Here is a 27,928-nt window from a genome sequence, read left to right as displayed (position 1 = left end):
AACATGGCTTAAAGCTCATGAGTCAATTTTGCATAATATAAGACCTTCATTCTGAAAAGAATGACACAGAAGAATGCATTTATTAACAAAAAGATGTCTTATTCAAGCCTTTAATTTTTACACACAAAAATATCAAAATACTTTACAGGGATTTTAATCTCAATATTTGTCAAATTAGTTTTGATCAATTCTCTGAAAACAATACACTGTACAATGACAACGTGCTTGTCCTTTTAAATTCAGTGCTCATTTCTAGACTTTTCAGGGAACAATGCATTCAAAATTATGCATAGGTTTACTTGGTAATTAGCAATACATTTGAGAGACTTCACTGCATTTCATGCAATTCATATCCCAATATTAAGCTCGCTCTCCATCTAACCTCGTTCAGAACCAGGTGCTTATGTCTTAATACATAAAAGATACACAGTACAACATTCATAACATGGATTTTTCTTGGTCGCCCAACTTCAAAGCTCAATGTTTTGCACAAACATTAAAGTAAACAACTTTTATCCAACATAATTGAAAAAAGGGACTAAAATGATTTACAATTGGGCCAAAATGCCCCAGTGCAACATAAAGAAACCGCTTCAGAAACCCTTGGCACTTCAGCCAAGGTCTAGGACCTGGTCCAGTCTGGACTCAAATAACACTTATGATAAATTGCAGATCTCCCTTTCGGAGTCGTGTCAAAGAAGGTGGCTCAAGTCTTTCATATAATTTACTCTCCTGTCTCTGCTACAGTATTTATGACCATTGAGTGAGCTGCTTAAGTGCTACTTAAATTAATCTAAGATATACTGTATTGTCACATGTTAGGGAAAGTTTAATTGAAAATATTACAGATTATTGATTACATGTGTTTATGAGTGACCTACTGTATGTTAGTAAAACTGTGATAATGAAACTGGTGGACAGATAAGCTTATCAGTGACTAAACCTGACAGTGAAAGCCAATGTAAATACTATGACTAGTCACTGCTCTCCTCTCTCTGTTACAGCTAAACTATGAATTATACATGTTAATATTACATCTCCTATGTCTGTAAAAGTCCCATTATATCCTGTTTCTTACTTCTCTGAAGCACACAAAACGAAAAGCATCTGAACACAAAGAAGTACGTTAAAAAAGACTATAGTTACCACTATATTCACATGTTTCTTCAGAAATGATCAGTAACTATCAAAAGTATAAACCGTTATAGGAAGAGTCCTCCGTGTACCCAAAGATAAAAACACTATCAAAGAAAGACAACATTAGGAGGCCTTTTCACCTTTTCTCTGTATATAACATTATTAAGGCATTGTCTATCCAGTATTGCTAAAAGAACAACTATTTGGAGGACATTAAAAGTATGAACATGAAACATTTCAGGACAGAGTGCAAAATACTCATGAACAATGAGAAACCGGTCAGTCCCTAATGGCCTGGTGAGCACCACATCTCCTTTTAAGGTACTTTGTCAATGGCTAATTTACTTTGATAGCATCTAACATGCAAAAAGTGCGCTATTTATTTTAAAAAGAAAATCAAACAATTAACTTTTCAATAAAGTCCCCAAATGTTTGGTTTTGTCTGCATAATCTCGATAGCAACTGGAAAGGTACAAAGTCTTATAAACTCTTGTGGTCTGTAATTAACAAAACTGATTTGTATTAAAAATGCCATTTTTGACGCATGTTTGAATGCTTTCTTCACATGCGTAAATGCGTAAACAGCTATTACAGTTTAAGTGGGCAATAATATCCAGTGAAGGCTATCTTGGTAATGAATCATCACAAATATGAACCACAACTGTCTACAATGAAATATTAAGTATCGCAAAGGTAGAAAGTTCTGAGGTAACTATCTTCAGGTAAAAATGTCACTAGTAACCACAAACTTCAAAGTAAAATGACCTCCACATCTTCAATATTGTGTGAGGTGAAATTTAAACAAGATTTTGAACAAACACGACAGAAAGGCAGAATATTGAGGAAGACAGTTAATGTTTGCAAGAAGTGGCAGAAAACTGTATAAATAGATTGGTTCAAGCCTAGGGGAGATCCTTGAATGGTCAGTGCTAGGAGTCACAGACCCAAAGAGTTCACACTACAACCAAAAGCCAGGGGGCGCCATCGGTCGAGCTCACAATTTAGTGCAATTAAAAAAAAATAGAGACCACATTCATGCTCTCTGAAAGCTGCCTACACAAAAGAAACAAACAAATAAAACTAAAAGAAGAAACTATGAAATTTAAAACATGAGAACGTCACTAGATAAAAAGTACATTTGAAATACATTCATAGAGGTTGAAGAGAAAGACGACAAAAAAGAGGACCTCATTTCATATATGTTGCAAGTTTGAAGAGTTGTCAGCCATTTTTGTCCCCACTTTTTTCTCCTGGGCCCTGAAAGGATAAGCATGAAGTTAAGCATCAAATGTTGCAACAAGAATATGCAAGCATTTTTGTAACTTGTGTTGGAAGAATCAAGTTGCTATTTTGGAATTATATATCACACAGCTATCAAATCTGACAAGACTACCTTTACCCTTGTTCTTCTGTTGAGAGACACAAGACAAGATGGGCAATACATGATATATGGTCATGTTTATAAAGCACGTTTTGGCCTCCAATTGGTGGGGCCAATTGTATTTTTATCCAGACTTTCCAAAAAGTTCATTCATTATTGTTTAATCTACTGTGTGCACAGTTGTTAAGCAAGTGGGTATTTTGACCATATCATGATATTTGTGCATATTCTCCAACTCCAAGCTGTATAAACTTGAATTCCTATTATTAAATGATTCAGAAAGGTGAAAAAAAAATGTCTTGTCTTTAAAAGGATGCTGCACTCTTGAAACACCTCTCTAAACAGGGTCTGGGAGGCTGTGATTGCTGCTGCACAAAAAGTTTATCATAGAACAGATCAAGAAACTGACTCCATGAATGGAAGGCTTATGACCATTATTGAGAAGAAGGATGGCTATATTGGTCACTGAGTTGTTGTTTTTTTTATGTCAAAAATGTTTGTAAATTTTGAGTTGTTTATTATTCTGGCAGATGAAAAACAAGTGAGAATGGAATATATTCACTGCACATTAATAGTTGCCCAATAATTATGCACACATACATTTTCTCCTAAGAAAGCCAAAACTTCACTTTTACTTTCTTAAATATTCAGGTTTGAGGTTTATTAACATTGTGGATTGATTGATCAAGAGCACTGTAGTTGTTCAATTATAAAGTTGATCCTCACAAACTTGCATACAACTTGCCTAATAATTAATATAATTCTAATAATATAATAATTAATATATTAATATTATACTAATAATTCTAAACTAAAACAACTACTACTAATCAAAATGATAATGATTTCTGTCTTTCTGGGACCCACCCCTGTTTTGTGAAGTGTGTTGTCCTGCAGACCAAAGAGGCTGCCCCCTTGTCCTGTCTGAAGGGGGGAGGCAGAGGATGCGATGAGGGGGGAGTTTGGGGTTGAGGAGAGCGCTCCAGCCAGGGAGAGGCGCTGTAGCTCCCTCTGTCTCTGCTGTTGTAGCATTTGACACACCACCACCTGCTGCTCCTAAGACAACAGACAGATAAGTGATTACATTAGGGTTGTCAAGAAATAAATAAATAATCAGACGTGAATCCGTACTAAAACTTTAAAACAATCAATTGAACAATACTGAAAAAGAAATCACACAAATAGGATTTTTTAGCTTTTCTGAATATTTTTACACTACAACATGGTACATGCATTTCTTTCTTAAACTGTGACATAAACGGTGAATCTTTTTGCCAAATGTTTTCTGTTGCAAATAATTATATTGCTATATTACCTTCACACCTTTTAGTAAATATTATAGTTAGTTCGGTTTCAGAAGATTGCTAATTAGATTGAGAGTTAGTTAAAATAAAGCAATGTTTCTTGTCTAATCTCATCTAAGCAACCCCAGTTTTGGGTCACATTCACCCTGGTGTTAGCCCAGTTTAGTCGTGATGTAGGCTTGCAATGGAACACAATGATTTGGCCCTGTTCTTGTCCGCGTTTAGTCTTGGGCTGGTGAAGGTTTAGATCTGGGTTTGATTAAAAAAATGTATATATACACACACACACACACACACACACACACACACACACACACACATACATACATACATACACTCTCATCATGGAGAAACTGCCTCCCTTATGGGGCCAAAGATAAAGTTCCCATGACGTCCATCCTTTTTTATTAGACCAACAACACAATTTAAAGTTTAGGTGTGGGTTAAATAGGTTAACATTAAGGTTAAGGTTAGGCAAGTTAAGGTTAGATTAAGAGACTGGTTAATGTTAGAATCAGTCTCCAGGAAATGAAATTAAGTCAGTGTAATGTCAAGAAGGAGCACAGAAATGTATGTGTGTGTGTGCGTGTGCGTGTGGATGTGTGTGTGTGTGTGCGTGTGGATGTGTGTGTGTGTGTGTGTGCGTGTGTGTGTGAGTGTGTGTAAAAGCTTGAATATACACAAGCTATCTTTCTGAGATGTGATAAAACATAATAGTGCAACTCTCTCACAACTGTTTGGTACTGAAAATCCCACAGTTTGAAAAGTGCAAATATGCATCTAAGTGAGGTAACAGGATGTGGGAGAGGTGGTGAAGCGTCATTACTGGTGTGAAGTTTTGAGATGTCAGGAACTGTTGGAGTTGCTGCTGCTGCTGCTGTTGCTGCTGCTGCTCCAGGAGAAGCTGCTTCTGCTGCTCAGAGAGAAGAGAAGACCTGCAAAAAGACAAACTGCATGAGAAATTATTATCATAACATGTTAATTTATTATTGCACTAAGCATTAGAGGGCAAGAGAACAACAAGAAGAATTTGCAATTTTTCATTATAATTTTCTCTGTCACTTTTATATAGCGCTTTTATGGACACTCAAAGACGCTTCACAGAGCATTATTTCATTCACTCCACACTTAGTGATGGTAAGCTACTATTGGAGCCACAGTCGCCCTCTGATACTACCATCACTCTGGCACACACCACTTTCATACTAGGCAATGTGGGTGAAGTGCTTTGCCTAAAGACACAACGACTGATGCCCCACTGTGGCACCTGATTTTCCCAGTGATCTCCCATCCAAGTACTAACCAGGCCGGACTTGTTTAGCTTCTGAGGTCTGACAGGATCTGCCGGTATGGCCAAATAATACAATACTGCATAAAATCTTACTAAATGCTTATTTAAATTGCATATACGTATATACATACGGGCTGACGCTCTTGGGTAGCTGAAAGCTCTGGGCCAGTACTTGAGGATTGAGCGGTGGAGGTTGAGGGCGTAGTGCCGGGAGTGTAGGCTGTGGGGCGCTGTGGACTGGAGACTGAATAACACCATTCAAACTGCCTAGGACCCCGTTCATGCCGAGCTGAGGACTTCCTGTTAGAGACGCAATGAGACCGCCCACCGCAGGAAGACTGGACCCCCCAGACTGGTTCAGGGTCCCCAAACCGTCACTGAGACCGCGACCAAGGCCATTGAGCAGCGGTTGGCCAAAGGAGGCGGGGCTCTGCTGGGGCGGGGGCGTGCTCTGGAAGGACAGGGAGGAGCTACTGCGGGACGGACTGCCAGAGTGAAGCTCCTAGAAGATAAAGGGGAATCAGTCAATGTACACATTAAAGGGCCTGTACTTGACTTTGTCAAGATAAATATTTTTTACATCATGCATCTCTGGAAATAATTTATACAGAAACAACAGACAGAGTCACCTTTTTCATCAAGTCAGGCACATTTTTACAAATAATCAAGGGAAACCAACTGCCTGACACTATCCCACACACTTGATGACTGCATCAAGCCACTAACATTTTCATTTCACCAGAAGCAACACTTACACTCAGATTAGCTATGAAATGACCAAGGACTACAGATGAAAAATATCCTTCTGGGATTATTCCAGCATTTTTACAGAAATGATAATTAATATGCATGGATCCCGAAATAAATAAATACAAAAAAGCCAGGACTAAAACATATCTTACAGACTAATACTACTTGCAGATGTTTTGCCCTCTTCAACACTTTCATTAGATGGATTTCAGTTTTACTCATGAAAGTGAAAGGAAAAATGTCAGTGACAAAAATACAGCAGTACATTTGGCAGTCCTACAACAGAGCCATGTACAGAAATATCTACAGTTCTCACCTCAGAGGAGGTAACAAATGAGGTGTCATTCAGGAAGCAGCTTTTAGACAGGGGGCTCTTATTGGAACTGAGAGGGTCTGAGGAACAGAGAGGTGCACACACAAGGTAAAACGTAAAAAAAAGAACATATACATATATTTGGTAAATTTAGCATGCTTTAGGATTAGAGAAATAGAAATGACATTGCAAGCATGACAACTAAAACTAAAATAGGTCACAACAGGATATACTCATGTGAAAGACGTGAGATCAGATAATCAGAGAGTTAGTAAGATTTGTATGAGCATAAAAATTCATGCTAGTATCCAAAAAGCAAGATTTAATTTGTGCAATGGTGAGTATACATTTTTACTCTTCTGCCTCTTATATGTGATAATATTCACATTTGATTAAGTGCAACATAATGGTGCAACAGTTGTCCACACAACACTGTAATGCACTGAATATCATCAATTTATAATAAGATGTAAATTTTATTCTAATAGTATATAGAGTTGCCAAAAGTATCAAGATACCAGTCAACACAAAACTGGTATTGAAAGTAGACAGTAATATTTATTACCATTGTGTTATCAATATCGGTACTGGTTATTTAGCCCAATTTAGTACTGAAATTGAATTTGAAATGTCAGCATCATGACAACTGTAATAGTGTATAATATTACCTAGGGAATATAGCACATATGAATAATTGATTGAAACCTTATGATGGTTTTATGTGGAGCGAGGTCTGACCTTGGGAGGCAGACAGGAAGTTGATTTGGGCAGAGGGGTGCAGTGAAGCTGAAACACTGTTATTCAGGGCCTGTGGAGGGAAGGGCACTGCTAGCTCAGTGTTAAGCAGCTGAAGGCGCTCTCTTTTGGCTGTGAGACTCAGGATCTGGTCCTGGAGACGCTGGTTCTCCCGTTGCAGCGAGTGGAGGGACTGGAGCATCTCTACAACTGCACATTAACAAAATATAGAGTTAGAATCTATAAGTCATAGGCAAAGAATCTATTATTTATTATTTATCTATTATCTATTTGTCAAGATTTTTTTTATTACAGGATTGAGACAGAACAGCAAAAATGTTTATCTAATTTTTAAATATCATGATTCACATAAAGTGGATTTAAATTGTAATTATAATTATCTGTTTCTTCTGAGAATTCATGCTTCACTGTAATTAAAGGAATCCACCTGTCATTCAAAGCATAGTACTGATCATTTGGATGAGTGGGTGGGATTATAGAGCTTCATGCTACACAAAAGCAGTGAATCATGATATAATGTTATTACGATTGTCACAGGAAACTCATGCAGAGCCTTAAACTTCTTGGCCATAGCGCAACACAAGGCCAAGAAAGCATGTACAAAATCACATTTAAAATTTGACTAAAAATGCTTTTAAACATAATTAAAACAAGTGCAAAGCAATATTTAAACCATGACTGAACAAGATCTAAACCAGGAGTTAAGAAACAAGTCGAGACTTTGAGCTGTACCAATGTTTGCCTAAAGGCAATTATGGCTACTCCTTGTTCTAGTACAGTCATTTGGTTGTGTGCTTTGGCAAGTTAAACAAAGGCAGGATACTTCAAACTTATTTGGATTTGAAGGTTACAACTACACAGAAATTCTATTAGATTATTTAGCATTTAGATGCACTGAAAAAATACCACCAGAGTAAATTGCAGTTTAAGTGTGGAATTATTATTTTGTAGTCAATTGATATATTCTCAGCAAATGTACACTTTTTAGGTATTTAAATGGACCTTTTAGAAATAACCACAGGTAATGATTATATGATTAGTTGAATACCAAAATATTTTACTCAACTTTATCCTTCTATCTGTTTTAGCACAGACAGGAAGTAGATAAAGTGTGCCACAGAGCTACAAACAGCTCCAGTCCCCCCCCCGTTTGCCCCCTCTTTCTCAGTCTTTCTTTCTCTTTCTCCCCCTCCCTCACATACACAGACATAATATACACACACAACAGACACACACACACACACACAGAGACATAGACACAGCACAGGTGTTTTTAGTTACTGTGGCTGGTGAGGCCCACATAAGGGTTAACTTAGACCTGAGTTGCAGTGGTCATCGAAACTTGTCTGAGGACTAAGCAACACTAAACATTTACTACTCATATTGTCCAGCACAATGTGATATGCATGGTCCAATTTTAGACTTGATTGTAAGATTTTATATTAAGTTAATGATCTATAAAGGTACAAAGTTGTATGAATACATATGATTATTTGTTATTATTCATTAGTGTAGTACTTTCAATGATTTGAATAATCAACACTATTAAACAATGCTCCTCAACATACAAGTAAGTGAGGTACTCGGTGCCCAATCGTGTACAGATTTACTCACTGTTGACTCCCATCTCTCCGTTGCCATGTTTTTCAAGGAGGAGCTCAATGTGGGAACTGGCTGGGGGGACGTTTTCAGGACGTGTCCTGGACCCTGGCCCCAAACCATCTCTGTGATCAAACAGCAGAGGAAGACAGCTCATGGGAGACCTGGAGAAGAAAGTTTTAATATGGTTTAACATGATCAATGGCTAGAGAGATAAATACATACAAAGTACACAAACTGATAACTGATTGATAATCAAGCATTACAATTTATGTGTGAGGGAATGACCTGTCTTATCATATTAGTCAGTTTGAGGTGTGACCCTGTGTAATGAACAAATACTAGGAAGAGTAAATAAAAAGAAGATCACCCCACAGAAGTAATTATAGTGATTTTTGCAAAACATTGCAAAGCACTTCACCAAGTCCCATGGGACATGATAAAAATAAAAAAATCATTAAATAAATTATTTTTTTAATTAATTTGTATTTATTTTAAATAAAATGTAATATGTAATGCAATATGATCACTGACAATCATAAATACAAGTGCAGTGTCTTGGTGTAAAAAAGTCTGTGATAAAGTACAGTGTAGAAAGTATCAAAATAATATTCTAAATGTGCAAAGTAACAAAGTTGGATGTTGTACTTACTGTGAGGAAAGACTTTCCCTTGGAGAGTTTCCCTGACATGGGAAGCGACAGTCATCAAGTTCAACCTCTGAAATGAATACATATTTCACTTAAAGTCATTGAGTGGAGGACAGTGCCAAATACATTCAACGTTTTCCTTATTGTTATTGTCATTTGGGATGTTCTCATCATTTAAGTATGTGTCCTTAATGGACCTAAAACAATCACCCTTCATACTCTACTTAGTTATATACAAACCTCCCCAGCATTGTCACTGTTTTATTGATGATTTTACTGAGATGCTTTTAGTCTTATGCACAGACATTACAGGTGATTTTAATGTACATGTGGATAAAGAGCTCAGTGCTGTCCTTGAAATCTTTAGTCTGACTCAGCATGTGAGCGAGCCCACACACAACACAGGGTACACTCTAGACCTGCTTATTACTGAAGGGATAAATAAATCATTGACCTTGACCTTAGGCCCAAACCACCAGCTGGTTCTGCAGTTGTTCAAAGAAGACACATTACTGACAGGTGCACTGTTCATGGAAATGAACAGTGCACCTGTCATTTCCACAGTAAATCTCCATGGAGGAATGATGACTCGGTCAGGGCGCAGAAAAGGGAGTGCCGGTGGGCTGAGTGGAAATGGTGCAAGTCAAAGCTCCAGATTCATTATGAGATTTACAGAGAAAAGATGTACATGTAGAGCCACAATTTATGTAGAAGAAGGGAGAGGTATTTTTCGGACGCTTAAATTTCAGAAACAACCATTGTGTTCCATTTGAAACAGTAAAAAATAACAAGTCCCCATTTCTGTTGCTGTTAGAACTACTTTCCACATCTAAGTTTGAGTTTGCAATATTGTTTAATGACAACAATGATATTAAAAGTTGCATCAATTCCATAACGCAAATAACCCTGCAGCCACACTATATTTACCCCTATAACTGACAAAACTGTCCTATAGGGATCATCACCAGTCTGAGTTCATCTAGACACTGCCCCAGTGTGTTACCTAATAGATTTCTGCTATCACTACTCCGCTTGCATAGTTAACATATCACTGCAATACTGGAATATTCACAATGGGTATGATGTTATCAAGCCTCTCTAGAAGAAGAACACTGTTAAGTTATTTACCAACTCTCTCCAAATGAACAACTCTTTGATGTTGTTGTTGTTGTCCCAGTCAAGTTTTAAGCCTACCACAGCAGTGAGACTGTTCTTATCAAATGACATCTGCCTGACCACGGATGCAGACAAAGTCTCTGCCTTGATCTTCTTCAATATGAATGCTGCTTTTGACACTGTCGATCATGGGATCTCTTACAGAGACCAGAGGACTGGGTAGGCATTTCTGGTACTGCATCAAACTGTTCAAGTCCTATGTAGAAGACAGAAAATACTTTGTTGAATTTGGAAACTGTGTGTCAGATCACATGGCCTGACCTGTGGGGAGGTCCATGGGTCGATTCGGGGACCCCTTTTGTTCAGTCTCTACATGCTGCCATTAGGCCAGTAATAATACACAGCAATAATGTGTCCTACCGCAACTATGCAGATGACAATCAGACCCAAATCTCACTGGCTGCAGGTGAATATGGACCAGCGGATTCACTCTGCCACTGCACCCAACAGATCAATGTGTGGATGCAAAACAACTTTCTCCAGCTAAACTCAGACAAGACGCACCTTTGGCCCACAAAAACAAAGACAAAGTGTCAGCAGTCACCTCCAGTCTTGGTTAGAATTGGTAAGAATCTAAGTCCTAAGACATGAACTTTAAAAGTCACATCAAATCTTCTGCAGCTCTTTTACCATGCAAAAATCAAAGGTACATTGTCTAAACCAGACTTGGAGAGACTTATCCATGCGTTTGTCTCCAGTAGGTTAGAATACTGTAAAAACCTGCTCACTGGCCGCTCCGAACAAGCTGTAAGACAGTTGCAGTACATCCAGAAAACTGCTGCTCCTAACTAGAACCAGGAAATACAAGCACACAAGTGATGTGCTCAGGTCTCTGCACTAGCTTTCTGTCGGTGAGAGAATAAACAATAAGCTGCTTTGGTTGTGAACAAGTCTCCCTGAACATGCTAGACACTCCTCTACTTTGACAATGTTTAAATCCAGGCTCAAAACAGTTGTGTTTAGATGTGCATATGACTGAAAGGTTTTTATTCTGCACTCTTCTCTTTTAATGTTATTTTTATTATGACTATGTATGTTTTTTTTGATTGTATTGTGATTCTTTCTTATTCTGTAAAGCACTTTGAATTACGTTGTGTACAAAATTGTGCTATACAAATAAATTTACCTTGCCTTATCCCACTTTCACTGACATAAAAAGCCTCGCCCAGAGATCAGCCTAATTTCCTAAACAAATATGAGGCGTTCACATGAGATCATAATATTCAGGAGGGCAGGTAAGGATTATATGAATTTGCCTTTAAACTGTCAAAAGGCAGAGGTTTCAATATGGTAACTTATGGCTAACTTATGTGTAATTACAGGGCATTATTAAATTAATCTATGCTTTGTATGTCCATTCAAATTAATTTAAGTATTTTTCCAATGTGGCATTAGAAACAACTGTTGTTGAAAAAACTTTAAGACATAAGATTAATATTGTGAAAAGGGCACTCCAAAAAATTTGATTACACTGACTGTAGTCACGATTAGTAATGAAATGACTATTCCTTATTCTACTTTCATTATGCAAAGTAATTAATTGTGTAGATAGTAAATAACTGAGTTTATAGTAATTTCAAATCCTGTATTTTTGGGAAATTTTTCAAAATTGGTCCTACTTATTGGCTCCAAAATATTTGCAGAGTTTATTGGCCCTCCGTTGCTTTGGATTAAAAAAAAATTGGTATCAGCATCAGCCATGGAACCTTTGGAGATATATAAATTAATATAGGCAGTTTGTGGATGCAAATACAAAAGATCTGGTTCAACATTTGTGTATTTTCTGTTTGAAATGATACATCATTGTGTTATGTAAGCGTTTGCCCTCCTTCTGAAATTGTGACATTATCAGATTCTACAGATTCTATAACATGAAAGTGGCCCTAATGAAATGGTGTGGTACCTGGCAGAGAGGTGTGTGGTTGGCTCAGCAGTGGAGGCAGTGTGGAGGCTGAGGACAGACAGCTGGAGAAAAGCTGAGAGGAAGCCAGACTGTAGGAGGTGCTGGAGACCGGGTGCACCTGTCAATAACACACACAACATGACACACAACATGACATACAACATGACACATACACGACAAGTGGAGTCCAGTGATGAGAGGCAATGGGATGAGAGGTATGCAAAACAGTGCATTTAAGATTTTAGCCTCACATGGCAATATTTTTTGAAAAATTATGAAATGTTTCAAAGTACTGAACTAATGGTGGTGTACTTTCAAGAATTAGAACTAAAAGGGTTACAGTGAAATAGGGACGTCACAATATCCGATATTACTTTTACAATTATTGTGAAAAAAAAAATAAAATTAAAAATTAGGATTGTTCTTTATTGTTTCTAGACAGATAAATTCTGTGTGCAGTGGCATGATAGACACAACTGTTTGAAGACTCCCAATAAATTAAGAAATATGAGCAAAAACATTCTGAAGGTCTACTTTGTAACTTTTTTTCATGGAGGGTGTGCCAGAGCAAGATAAATATGATTAATGCTATACTGTAAAACAATCAAGTCAAAGCAATAACATCTCCAAGGAGGTAAAGGTCACAGACTCTCCACCAGAAATACACAGGGTATCTTTTTTTACCTCTGTCTTATTCATAAGTAAAATAATTGAACATATTTGTGTAAAACTCTCTCACAACTGTACCACATGAATAATTATTGGCCCCATTAGAAATGGCTCAGGCTTGGTCGGACTAAAATGCTATAAATATCTGTGTCTGGGCTTATTTATAGACAGCCATAGAGATAGCAGGAACAAAGCAGTGGGAGGCAGTGCTATCTGAAGTGTGACTGAATACCTGAGAGCTGGAGACAGAGTTGACAGTTGGGAGTGAGAGTGATGAGGCGTGGGACGGGAGCAGTCCAGAGGAGAGAGGGGTACTGCACACGCCTGCTGCCAGAGACAAAGAGGTGCAGCAGACCCCCCCACCCAGAGACAGGGAGCCAGAGGAGACCCCCCCACCCAGAGAGAGCGGAGCAGTGGAGACGACCCCACCCAAAGTGAGAGGTTCTTTCAGGCTGGAGTATATACCTGGGCAGATTCAAATCACATATTTTATCATACTATATAAAAATACAGTAACCTACACAGTTTTGTACATTCATCCAGAGGCATCTACATGAAAGTGAGTTGGTCAATCTTGTAGCCCCTTTAATATTTGGTAAAAAAAAAAAAAAGTTCTGAATGGATGCAACTAGAGACAATAATGTAATTTTAATGGAGGAATTGGAATTAGCAGCAGAATATCACAAACTCTGAAAATGATTGGCAAAGTTTTTTATTTAATAGGAGATTATTATTATACATATTTAACATTTTTGATGAAGGCAGAATCTTGATTTGTAGGTTTTGCTGGCTAATAGCTTAAACAAATGTTTTTCACTGTGTCCTTCGCCACAGATTATTCTTTTAATGAAGCAAAATTTTCAGTTTGTAGAGTAGCAAACAAACTGATTTTTTGTTTTCTAAAAAGGCACGGACTGTTGCTTTAACACTGAATATATCTTGTATAGAAGTAGGGCAGGAAATACAGGCCTCAAAGATGCTCTGTCACATTACACACAAAACCACTATTGGGGAAAACATGTCTGATTTGTGCAAAATAGAATGGCATAGAGTAAACAGTTTAAATCAAATAATCTAAAATTGTAGATAGTGGGATAAGATTCATACTGTTTCTGATTTCTAATTGAAAACATTGAAAAGTCAAGCAAAGTGCAAACCGCAAACAACACAGTCTTTGTTTTAAAGGAAACTGAAGGAGGACTACACGCCCACTCGATACAGTGCAGTGAAAAAGGATTTGAACACTTCTGTATTTCCTATTTGACAAATGTAAATGATTAGAGTTTAAAAACCAAATGTAGGTTCAAAATAAGTATGTGTATAAACAAAAAAAACTACCTAGGCAATCAAATTACCATGATTATATTTAGCCAACATGAAGAGGTATTTTATTTCTGTGGAGTTTTGAAAATGCTTTATTAGCCAAAAACAACATATTCTATAAGTTATTATTGCTCTCTGCGCAAAGCCACTTCCCCTTCAGAGCAATATCCCAACACAAGCAATATTATGAATCCTGCTAACAAAACTACTGCACATCGCATCAGGTTTGTCAAGTTGTTGGGTACAGTTTTGTGGGAACATGGATGACGTAGGTTTGAAAACTGAGTATTGTACAAATTGTAATCTTACAGTTAAATTAGTGAAACAACTTTAAGTAAACCATGAAAACATTCACATTGGCAAATCAACTGACTTTTGGCCCAAATTTGCATTAACCTGGGGTTCATTCACAAACTATATTCAAGGTGGTGTTTTAGATGTACAATAGGGTTGGTGAAAAAAAATTATTAATTGTTTTCATCATACACATTGATCTAAATTCTTATTTGATACTATGATTTTACACTAATACAAATTTGAACATTAAATTCCTTAACATAAGCAACAGACATTTAATCATTACCATTTACGACAAATAATAGACAAATTTCTTCCTGTAAAGTCTAAACTCTGCTCCAGTCTACAGGCTTTTACTGACAGAGAATTGTCTGTAAGCCTCTTGGATCTTTTCAATAATTAAATGACTTAATCTTCATCTCAAAATAAATTCCAATTAATAGCACAGCACTAGTGGACAAATCTGTAAAACAAAACCAAAAAAACCCCAAAACCCAGAAATAAGTTTCACGGAACTTTTGACTCACCAGTGCCTAGAAGTGAATTGCCTCGACTTGTGGAAAAACTGCCAGCTGATGTAGAGGAAGAGAAGACCGAGGAGGAAGATGTTACAACAGCAGTAGAGGTTGTGGTTGTCTGGTAATGGGAATTCAAAGCTGGTGCAGTAGGGGGCACTGTATGATGATGATGGTGCTCCTCATCACCCCTCCTGTCCCTGTTTTTGCTTCCTTTTGGTCGTCCTGGGCCATGACGGCTTTTCTTGCTTCCTCTGTGTCTCCGTTCCCTTGGCAATGACGGAGGGGGTGTGGTTTTACCTTCTTCCTCCTGCTCTCGGTCTACCTCTTCCAAGATGGGGGGTGTGCTCAACTGGGACACTTTGAGGGATTTGGAGGGTTTGTAGTCCACCGATGAAGAGGAGATCTTTCGGATTTTGGTGCCGGATGAAGATGTGATGCGCATTATAGAGCCAATTGTAGAAATAGTAACTTTGTTTTCGAATGGACTACTAGAGTTGCGTTCAGTTCTGTCATGACTCTGTGTAGTTGCTATAGGCCCATCAGCAGGAGTCAAAGCTGGGGGTTTGTGGTATTTAGAGTCTTCGTCATCATCATCATCATCATCATCTTTCTCCTCTTTTTCCTCTTCATCCTCCTCTTCCTCTCGCACAGCCGGTCTTCTATGGCGTTCTTTTCGATCTTCGCTGTTGTGGTGGTCGTCGGCACTGCGGTCGTGATCGCGGTCCCGTTCGTGTCGAGAGGAGGAAGAGGAAAACTGGTGGAAGTCCTGAGAGGTAGACAGAGAGCCAGCTGTAACAGAAACAAAAGTATACAGGTTTGCTTTTTATTGATTATATTAAACCAATCTTTGTCACCTCTAGGAAAGCTGTAAGATACAGTGCAATTTAATCAAAATAGTCTCAATTAGAAAATGTCACAGCAATTATTTCATCAAATTAATTTCTTTTGTAAACTTCAAATTATCCTTTCTTACTGTGTAAAAAAATGCTAACTCTTCTAATTTTATAAACATGTTTCATGACATGATTCTTGAAATAGTTTATCAGTTCAGATTTCAGTGTTATCACAAATGTTAAGGCCACTGTGTGTTTACTATCAAAACAGAAATTGCAAATTGGATCATAACTGCAATTCTGGTCAGAAAAATTCAAGGAATTCAATATTTTCATTCAATATTTTCATTCAGCCCTACTTTTGATACAATATTTCATCCAATCTAGGTCTTAAGGAACCTTTTCATCATTGGTCCTTTTCACATCTTGGTTAAATTGTCAGTATTGATGACAAATTACTGTTTGTAGTGAAATACTGTAAGTCACACGGGAAACCACAATGAATGAATGCTAAATGAAAAACTTTTAAAATTAACAGCAGAAGCACAAGTTATGGGTTTTCTCTGAATAACACAGTGATGTCATTTGCATTTATAAATGGCAATGTGTAGACTGCAGTAATAATAATTACTTCATAACAGCCAAGGTTATTTTACAGGGCAAAAATACAGTAAAACCTAGGTTCAAAACCAAACTGTGTATGCTGTGAGTTTGGTATCACGCCCTCCAGCTTTCTTAGTAAGGAACTAGAAATTACGAGAATAAGAAGAAAACACTCAGAATAATAGAGGAAATACATTCTCAGTACTGTAACTTGGTAGGAAATATGAAAGAGGAAGATATTTTGAAGTTATATCAGTAACTAAACATTACTTTGTTGGTTAGTTGAAAGCTATTACCCCACTTTATGCATTACCTGTGTTGAAAGGGCTGGAGGAGCAGGAGGAAGAGGAGCTTTTCCCTGTACTTCCTGGTTTCTTACTACGATGACTGTGACTGTGTGAACTCAGCTTCTTGGATTTGCTTTCACTGTCTTTGCTGATATGGTGGCTGGAAATCTGGTAAAGAGAAAACCATGTAGTCATTTAGGTGCACAATGTAACTTTTCTGATGGAAAGCCCGACACTTGCTAGTCTCCTTGGCTGTTATTGCCTTGTTTTGGATTTTTAACAGTATGGCTAAACCTATCTATCTCCATAGAGACAAGCAAGTGCAACACCACCAGGACAAGTTAAAAGTCAGATCTACGAAGTGGTGGGCTCACTTACAGTTAAGATAAATAAGTTTCACTAGCTAGGACCACACCAACAATGACATAGTGCGAAGAAGTTTATTGATAATGTACGAAGCGGGGCAGAAATGGCTGGGTTGAGACTCTAGGTGGGGGCTCTGTCTCAATCTTTAATTGGCCCAGCCGGAACGGGACCCCCTTGTAGGGGTCTTATGACTGAAAGATGAACAAAATAGGGGATGGGAGGGTGGGGTTGAGTTCGCCGAGACAAACTGGGATGATGAGAAAGGCTGCTACATATAGGCTTCTGGGAAATTAGAGGCGTGGTCAAGGTGAGTTGTGGTTCGCTGGTGAGAGGAGAGGGTGGTTGAGGCCTGGTGCTGCTCCTGAATCTCAGTTAATCATATTAAATACATTTAATGTCATAGTTTAGACCATTTCAGGAAAGCATTAACCTCTCAGTGGAGACAAGCAGGTAGTGGACCCTTCATCAGAAAAAAGTTATGTAGTAAATCTATCCTACACTAATTCATTTAATTTCTTACCTTCTCTATGCTGCTGCTCGTTACAGAGGAGCTCAGACTGTCTGAAGATTTCTTATGACGGTCTTTATCTTTTGGTCGAGTCTTATCTTTGTGACTCTGGTAAATCAATGTGCAAAACAATGCATATATTTAAAAGAAATACAACAAAGAGTACATGTCATAGCAATTAATTAAAATAAGTATACACTTTCTTATATATTAATAATTTTTTGACCTGAAAAGGATAGAATGTTGTCCTTCTCCTGATGTGAAGCCAATATCCTATATTACGATTACTTTAAGTTGACATTGATGAAGCAAAATAAATAAATAATTAAATAAATAAATATAAAAAATCCACAAATGCTACATAGGAAAGTTCTTGTACAGGAATGTGAGTTTTGAGAATTTGCTGACACACAGTACCACCACACTACCTCTTTATCAGAAACTTTGCAATGGCATAAACTAATGTGCAAACTCCATCAGAGATTCAGTGTCAGTTTATACAACCAATAAGGAACTAGATAACCACATCTGATTTTAAAATTGACAGAAAATTTTATCCTGTCAAGTGAACTTATTCACCTATTAACAGCGAATAAGTTTTGCCTCTCCTCATAACTGAAGAAGATACCTGGATGGGTGGGGGACTACGTGGCCAATTCTGATTTGGTATATTCTTCTGGACTGATTGTGATGCTAGTATAAGTATGCACGAATAATAACAAAATAAACACAAACAAAAGCTTCAGTTCAGTATGCAAATAGTTTACCTTTCTGGGTTTATGATGGTGGTGGTGCTTATCTGGGGGTGGAGAGCTAGGGCGCGCCCTGGAATGACTAAAGGAACTGCTTGTGTTTTCACTTGAGCGTAACTTCTTTTGCTGCCAAACAGGAAAAAAAATTGTTTATTAATGTATTATTAATTATGACAGTTTTATTTCTTGGTGGAGTCTTGCATCATACCATCTTGTTGTAGTGGTGCTTGCAGTAGCCAGTAGCCACAGTACTTCACATTGTCAGCCTCTGGGCCCTCCTCTTCACACAGTAGGCCAGCCATCTGAGCACTGAGCAGGGTCAAGGGAAAGACAAATGTTACCAAATACTAACAAATACTCGCAATGACACTGTTTAACTTTGCAGTGAAATATTAATAAACTAACTCTGGAAAGAGGTTATAAAAATACAATTGCTGGATTTTTGGATTTTCCATACCATGATTCACAATTTGCCTGTTTACCAATACAAGTCTATGCTGAAACACTGACACTTTTCCATATGAACTCCTCCTATTGGCTATCTCTGTCATGCCCTGAGTGAATGACAGGTGGTTTTAATCAATCAGAGTGAAGTGTAAAGTGATCTGGTTAAAAAAAATAATGTGTGATATAAATGTTTTGACATATCACCCACCCACTCCTATTAGACGGGACAATGAGCAGTGTGAAATGTTGGTGAAGAGAGGGAAAGACATTCAAAAAAATGGTCAGAGCAGATTTTCATTCTCATAATGGTAAAATTGGCAGAAATCCTAGCATCTGTGTTGCAACCAACCCTTTGTCCATAGTGTAGCACAACAGGATATAATTAAGTTAGTGACATTTATCAAAATTTTGTGATTATCAGCATGCATTCATTTATTCATTTGTAGCTAGGTTTTTACAACAAGCAATTATGGATAGTAGCTGGTGTAGTACAATATCAATGGTTTCACAGGGCTGACAAAGACATAAATGAAGAGACACAAATTCCCTATGTCATGACTGGAAGACATAAGACATAGAAAACTGAATTAATTATACTCAGAAGCTCCAAACGCAACAGCACTAACCTCCCTCAAATTGCAAATACTGTATGTTTGCAATAGGATTTCCACAAGAATTTATTGGCCAGTAGAAAACTCTTTGTGCTAAATTTAGATTTCCTTTTTTAGACCAGACAAAAATCTATTCTGTGGATGTAATATCAGAGAATCCAGAGGTTCTGCTGCCAGTGTTGCTGAATAGTACTCAACAAGCTTGACAGCACACCCAAACATCTACGTCAACATTGTATTATAAACAGTTAATAGTAGCACAATATTTGTCTAACCTTTCCATACAAAAAGCAAGGACAAGCCAACCATTTTCCATTGTAAATAAAGATGAAACTGATTAAATGATTAAATGAGTGATTAAATGATTTTAGTGATTAAATGATAATTGTCCAAGCTAAAAGTGGTTATTTAACTTTAAATTAAACAAACTTGGGATAAAACACAGCAGTTCAAACTCTTATCGATCACATGGTGGAAATGCTATTGCAAATATTGTGAAAAAGAGGAATTGCCTAATGGTTAAAGATGTTATTAAAGGTAAAATCATTGTTAGAAACAGACGTACCATGTGACGTGGAAGGCCTGTCTACAGCCTTGCCTGTTACAGGTCATACAGGCCCCACACGCAGCTTTGCTTTCTCTGCCATGGTCCTCACAGATGTAGCATGTCTGAAAAAACATAAATATTATCATAATCAAGATTGCAATCAATTGGAAGTTGAACTTTTTAAAATGTATAATGAGCATGTTGCCACAGAGAAATCTACTGTCCAGTGAACTTAATTTTCACTTTCATTTTCATTTGATAAATTTTCTGCCTATCATGCCTCTAACCCCTGCAAGACACCAAAGACCTGCCATATAAAAACTTTAATTTACATTATTTAGGGAATGAAAGTCCAGTTGCAGAGGGTGAGAAGAGAAATAGCTCCTGCGTTCCTATCTAACCACATCTATAAGAGATGAGGAAGTTTTTCTTGTCATGGCGACAGATGGGGCTCTCCAGCGGTGCTTTGAGCTTAGAGCCTGCTCGCACAAAACTGTTGACCAGATGTTTGTGTACATATGCAGCTGGTAGTGTTCAAGTAGCACCACAACACTACAGAAGAAAGAAGCCACTCAAAACAATTACTGCAAAGGGGCTATTTAAAATGTTTCAAGGATAGTGGCAGAAAGGAAAGCAACTGCAAAGGTACAAAAGTGTGTATTGGGTTTTATGTTCAGAGCTGTCTCGCTGTTGGAGTTGTCAAAGTTGGTAGATACTAATCAATACTAAAACTAGTACTGACACTAAATACTGATTTGAACATGTATCAATACTGAAATATATCATAAATGAACTTTTCCTGAAGAGTTTTAAATGGTCTTATTGATCCATATCCAAACTAGCATCTTTTTATCATATGGATATTAAGAAATTACAGGGTTTGTCTCTACAGCACACTGGCATATGACCTTCTTTTGAAGATCTGAGACAGACTTCTACTTTGGCCATGTTTAAATCCACAATAAAAATGGTTCTGTTTAGATGTGCATATGAAAGGCGTTTTTCTTTCTTAATGTTAAAATTTTATGATGATTATTTATGGTTTGATTTGTTTGTATTGTGATTTTGATGTCTTTCTTACTCTGCAAAGCACTTTGAATTACTTTGTGTATGAATTGTGCTATACAAATAAACTTGCCTTGCCTTTTGGCTGATAGAATGTTTATTATATGCAATGCGCAGAATAAAGTCATCATTCCTGTCAATATTTCCCCAAATAATCGGCCTCCATGTTTGCAAGTGAACTTCAACTGCAAGTGAAGTATTCATTTTTCATACTATATAAACATCCAGTTGCAATACAAGCTTTGGATCAGCAAAAAGAGTCAACTGTTTTCTGATGTGATGACGGAATGATGGAATGTGACGGCAAAAGAAATATTGAACACTGAAGGTTTATATGTAAACAGAATCATATTAAGATGTGTTGTGGACAACCCCAAGCTTTTGTACTTCTTGCTTAGTGATTCCCCAGTGAGCGGCGAGTGGGTCGGCTGGGTGAGAGAGGGCAAAAGAGGCCTAGCAACAGGTGTGGGACAAAGAAACAGCAGGATTTTTACCTTTCTGCCTCTGTTCAAATTCTTCACACTGAGCGCCATCTCTGGAAATATTTTGACTAAATTAGATTCCATCAAGTCTAACAGGGACTAAACCAAAACCAATGTGAATATGTACTTGAAACAAAAAGACAAAAAGTCATACAAAACAGTAGGGCTGCACAATATAATCAATTACAATATTATTAATAGAAATCACAAATGGAATTGGCGTAATTACCAAACCGCTGTGGATGCAATTTTTTGGGTAATAGAAAGTCCACTAAAAACATAATTTTCTATTTGGAAAAAGAAGAGAAGACCCTGAAGTTTACCCTGACGTTTAAACCATTACAAACCATTGAACAAACTGAACTGTGCACTGTGAACTTTAATGTGAAGATTTAATCCAAGACTAGTCTAAGTTCAAACTAGTGCCAAACTTTTTATCCTCTTGCAGGACTAAACAGAATCCGAACCTGTACTACATGGAGACAAAATCTGGACTGAACCAGCTCTACCAGGTCTAAGCCAGGACACTTAATTTGTGTACTAATTATGCTATACAAATAGGCCTTGCTTTGCCTAGGGAGGTAAGCCACAACAATCACCATTTGGCCAATTTAAATTTACTAGATCATTATTGTTGTTTTGTTTCATTAACATTAATGAAACAACATCCAAACTTGGCTACAAAAGACACACTGACACATACAATATAAGATGTAAGCTCACAGAAATTCCCATAGACAAAACTAGGCTACACAGGGGACTTGTGAGTGGCTTCTCAGGTTTTCACTGTCCATTGTAACGCTGTCTAGGAATGCAGGCGGCAAAAGACTTGGATGAATGGGCCTGGCTGAGAAAAGCTGCATGCAATTTACTGTAGCTGACAGAGTAATATGAAACCACTCCTCACATGTGTACATTTATATGCAGGCACGCTCGCGCACACAGGAGGAAAGTGGCAGCAGCCCTTGCAAATATTGATTTCTTTGTAACACTCCCTGCTTTAAAAGGCAGCTGAATACAAGGAGGCACTGCTCAGTTTTCGTGCCATATACAGTACAATACAGTGAAGTAATGGGCAAAAGGACATTCAAGATTGTAGTGAAAGTTTGAAAATACAACTTTTTACAAAATTACTGACATATTGGGTATATATTAATATCATAATATAGATATAGATATTAAGTAACTTTTCTAGGTTACTTCTCGGATAGAGGCCCCCCTTTAGGTCCCCACTGAGATATTGCTTTTCCCAAGATGTCCCATGGTATGGCTTTAAATTTATCCATCTCCTATTTACTCAATTACAGGTGTTTTTATTGTCTTGAAAAGTACACATTCTTTCAGTGAGCATGTATATCTCTCCATAGATTAGACATGTAACTTGACATGGTGGTGTCACCTGCTTCTCTCCATGGAGGTGGATAAATTTGATATCAAACTGTGATTAATTCTAGACACAATAATATTTCCATGGAGACAAGACAGTGACGTACTCCTCCATTGCAGGCTCCATTGAAAGTGTTGGCTTCTACAGAACATGTATTTAAGTTGATAGATATCTTGGCCCTCTCACTGCTGCTCTGTGTGAGGTCCAATCATATTTAAATTATAACTATCAAAAAGCAGCAATAGCCTCTGCCGAACATCACTTTTGGCCTGAAAATCTCTCTCTATTTAGCTCATCTTTGAACTCAGTCTATAAATAATCTGTTAATCCAGAATAACATGGTAATAAACCAGGATCAAGCCAGTACTGAACCACAAGTAACCCAAATTTTAAGCACCACTAGAAAAGAATAAAATCTGGACATAACCTGTAGAATACAATAAAATAATTTTTTCGACTCCAGGTCTATCCCCTCCAACTTTCTTTTAACTCATATAATTTCAGTGTTTTGAGACCTTGTTTTTCAGTATTTTAAAGCTGCACTGCAAAACCGTTTTTGAAGAGGGGTACACTAGCTGCTTGTCTACATGGAGATGTTATTGCTTTTCCTGAAATTGTCACCATATGGCCTTTCCATGGAGAGAATTCAGGTCGGATATGTGACATTAATGGTGTGGACATTTTATTATAATAATAATCTTTATTCTTTTATCAGTAATCTTTTATTTCTTTTCCTTTTTTTAACTTCACATTCCGACACAACAGAATAATTCAAAACACATTAAAAAAGCATAAATCAAGAAACTAAAATAGAACACAAAAATTACCCATTGTCAAATGCCTTATGGGAACCATACTTACATTCTTACCACTACTACACAAATTGGCGTGGGAATTTCTGTAAGACTCATCAGTTAAATTTCTCAACTTTAACTTCTCAATTCTCCCTCTCTTTCTCTCCCTCCAGAGAGCGGGCGATGCCTCACTCACCACAGCGCTCTGTGACGTTCATACGGGATGTGTAGGAGGAGAGATGAAACGCTCTGCTGTTGAGGTATTTCCAAAAACACATTGGAGCTGCATTGCATCATGAGTTCTTGAAATGCCATTGTGAAGATGGGGGTAAACCACATGATCTTTTGTTTTGTTAAAAAATGAAATCTAGAATGTTTGGAAAGGGGAATTGAATTTACTTTTTTATTTTGATGTTTTTGTATCACATTGTTTCATCCTCATGTCAAAGTCTGCTCAAGTAAGTTAGATGGAGCTTATCTGTTAGTATTCCAACAATCATATTATGTCAGTCCAACAGAAATGTGTCTTTAACTGTATTAGTTGAGGTTTAAGTATCATACAAAAGTGAAAAGACTGTAAAGCTACCCACAAAGAAAAATACTCTTATTTGCAACTAATCTTTTTCCATTTTTATTTTTAATCAGCTCTTTTTGGGGCATTTTGGCATTATAAATTAACCATTTGCAATATTTAGGTATAATTATTCATTATAAATAATACATTTAGTCTATTCTATTTATCTACCTACTATATAAACTTATATGTCCTATGGCCTAAATGGGAGCAAGGGAAGGTAGTTGGGGTGAATGGCATGGTTATTACTAAATTCAAATAAATGGAATATAGTAATTTATATCTACTAAATAGCAAACAATTTGCCTCATATATATTTAACAAGATCAGTAATCATGTGTAAAATAATGCCTCAAGCATTTGAATTCTCAAAGGCAAATCATAATAAAGCCACAATTTTCTAACTTACCTCTAAAATACTACATGCCTTTTAGACTATTAATTATCCAACATCATGCAGGACTTTGAATAGTCAGAGGAATTCATAATATTTGGAGAGACCCACAGTAACAAGGGGAGGACATGACAAATCCACTCAGATAGTTAATAGTCGGAATGGTCACAGATCAGGGTCAGGGATTTTGTTATTATATTATATTGTGATGTGCAAGCTACTGTGTCCAAATAATTTCCCTTGTGGATCAATAAAGCTGTCTAAGTCTAAGTCTAAGTCTAGGTCTAGGTCTATCAAACTAGGGCTCACAATCTTCTTAAGTCATGTTAATCAATTTTTTGATTCTGTGTTATGTTCTCATATTACAAAAAACAAATAAACCTTTAATTATTACCTTTTGATGCCACAACAACACAAAAAGTCCTTAGTTGATCATTGACAATTAGAAAAGACTGGATCTCGATCACAATTTGATACTGCACAGCCCTAAATCAAACCCAAAACCTCCTCCAACTTCCATAAAGATAAAAGTGCTAAAGTTATTAGTCAATATGTAATTACCTTTATGTATCTTTCATGTGGGACATACTGTAAGATGATGGGTTCCATTGTGAGGACATTGGCAAACTGCACCTCAGGGATGTAGAGAGCACACACCACATGAGCCCAACCTAGAATAAAGAATAAAGGTTTTAGCATTTAGGGAAAAAAGTGAAAACGCTCACATTTATGTTGCTTTTAAAAATACTTTTAGCCAATATGCTTCAATAAACTTCCCATTATAATGATTTGTTTTCTAACTGATATTGCTGCTTGTTCTGTTGGATTAGAGAGCAAAACTGGAGCAAAACTACAGGTCTAATCTATAAAGCCCTTTAAAACATAAAAAACATTACTAATACATTATAATAAAATCTTCCTGAAGAGATTAACCTTTGGCATTATAAATAATAGTTTCAACTGATTTCAATTATAATTCCAATATTGGTCATTTTTTTCAGTCATCAAAGTGTAAAGGGAATACAATATGAAACAGGGTGAAGAATGGGGAGTATTGGATGTTGTTGGAGTAAATAGTTGGAGTCAGTTCTCAAACTTGTGAGATGTTGTGACATGTGTGCCTTAACCTAACCCTAGGCCTTCTGACAGTGCTATTGAAAGTAGAATTTTTATAACTCTATTAAGATCTTAAAGAAGATTAACATGCATGGACATAGGGGGATAACAGGGGAAGTGTCTTGCCCAAGTACAGTTGCATGGATTACCAGGAGTGTGGATTGAACTGGCAACCTATTTCTGTATGGTGGACAAAAACAAAAGAAATAAAATATACAGGTAAACTGGCATCAACGCACATACATTCTTACGCACTGACATTAGGTCTTGCCTTAAGAAAAATGGCAGTAAGAATTGTCAGTGGCAAGAACTGAACCAGCAACATACTCTGGGTTCTAATTACTGCAGCACAAACAGGTACTCAAATGAACGGCCAAAATTAAACTGTCTTGCCCAAGAAAAAGATTGCAGTATGCACTGGAAGTAGCAGGGATTGAACCAATAACATACTATACTTTCAGTTCTAGATGTTGTCGCACATACAGGTACTAAAACAAATGACCGAAAATAAACTGGCATGAATGCACCTACAGTGTCATGCACTGACATGAGGTGAAGTGTCTTGCCTAAGGAAATATGGCAGTATAGATGACCAAAAATAACCTGGCACTTACCCCCGCTGTCCGTCCTCTTGAGGGCACCATCTTTGTGGGGGCAGAGCTCACACCTCTGAGCAGGACAGAACAAGAGTCAGCAGGTGTGATTGATATAAAAACAAAGAGTAACGGAGCCGGGTGGAGACATGTGGGGATTGGCAGAATACTCACCACTCGTGCCGCCCGCTCCTGTGACTCACACTTCCGACAGAACCAGGGACCAGTGGGCACCTGGACGATGCCATAGCACGCTGAGACAAACACACGATTATTATCACATAGCAGTATCTCCCTGCTCTATCTGCTGTTTTACCTTTTATAGGCATACTGGCATTAGTAATAACATTAAAGCCAACAGTGACAACTTTTGTATTGTTCTGAATTGACATTTTCTGAAGTCTGATTGCAGATATGAATGAACTGGCCCATCTTTCTTTTGAATATCTAACAAATTAATTCGTTTTATTTACGGCTTTTTAAAATGTGCTTATAGCAACATTATAATAATAGAAACATTATTAATGACTGACTTAACGGTGACCTCTTGTATAGTATCACAATTACATTATCTGAAGAATAAGGGTAGGCATACATGAATCCATCAACTAGGTCTATAAACCAACAAGTGTCTAAAAAGCTTTTCCCCAAAGTGCTGTGTTTTTAAATAGCATGTTCTTATTTTAGACGTATAAAAGCAACAAAGCAAGTGAACACATGGAAACACAGTGTCCAGGGAGGCCCTCTCTCGTCCAATCACGCCCGGGTAAAGGCAGCGTGTATGAAAGCCCAAACTAACGGAGCAGACACATAACCTGAAGTGGCACCGCGGCGCCGCGCAGACGGTGTCACCGGCCCTGAGCCTTCATCATGTGCGCAAAGAGGAAACAACAAACTGCACGCCTCCCCACCCCTCCCACACACAGCACACACAAACACGCACGTACACAGACCTTCACCTGGAGCTAGAGCGGCCAGCCCCCCGCTGGCTCAGCCGCAGCTGCCCGGTAAAGACGCAGCGGCGGCGGCTACGTTACCTTGGTGAACGGCGACGCTGCAGCCGTGTCCATCACAGTACACCAGCGGATTCTCAGCCCAGCCTCGCTCGTCTGAACACACGCAGCAACCTCCAACCATTTCCCGCATGCTGTTCCCATAAGAAGAACTGGCTTTTCCTCCCGGAACGGCTCGGAGCTGGACTAGGCCAGTCAAGGGGTCGTCCCGCGCTCTAACGACCCTGCGGACATATCGGTGCCCGCGCTATGTGCGCAGTTTTCAAGCCGCCGCTCAGAGACCAAATCTCGGCGTGAGGTTTGTGGTGTTGCTGCTACGTTTTTTCCGTGATGTCCTCCCCGTCCCCATAGAGCCGATGCAGTGCGCATGCTCATATGTGCTTCATTGGGTCGGAATAAAAGTCACATTAAAGATATAGCAAATTTTTTATTGGCAAAAATGCCTTTATCAGCGAAGAACTGAGCAAAAACATATTTCTAGACTGTCATT

At 37.8% G+C, this 27,928-nt stretch overlaps 1 protein-coding gene across 1 annotated transcript; it reads right to left on the bottom strand.

Moving 5' to 3' along the window:
• Positions 1-61: 61 nt before the first annotated feature.
• Positions 62-27,928, bottom strand: LOC110173820 (MLLT6, PHD finger containing). Its single transcript, XM_020939819.2, is given in 21 exon segments — positions 62-2,394; positions 3,386-3,574; positions 4,649-4,757; positions 5,245-5,615; positions 6,180-6,256; positions 6,915-7,121; positions 8,547-8,695; positions 9,184-9,250; positions 12,260-12,377; positions 13,161-13,393; positions 15,076-15,855; positions 16,816-16,957; positions 17,676-17,771; positions 18,431-18,541; positions 18,624-18,662; positions 18,664-18,724; positions 20,039-20,142; positions 25,278-25,387; positions 26,447-26,501; positions 26,600-26,679; positions 27,463-27,928. Coding segments are annotated over 21 exon segments (3,243 nt in total). The 5' UTR covers positions 27,572-27,928; the 3' UTR covers positions 62-2,358.

The sequence above is a fragment of the Boleophthalmus pectinirostris genome, unplaced genomic scaffold (assembly GCF_026225935.1).
Source record: "Boleophthalmus pectinirostris isolate CB_2022bp ecotype Guang Dong unplaced genomic scaffold, ASM2622593v1 HiC_scaffold_22, whole genome shotgun sequence".
NCBI lineage: Eukaryota > Metazoa > Chordata > Actinopteri > Gobiiformes > Gobiidae > Boleophthalmus > Boleophthalmus pectinirostris.
Note: the sequence above shows the minus strand (reverse complement) of the source record. Positions and strands in the feature narration are given on the sequence as shown.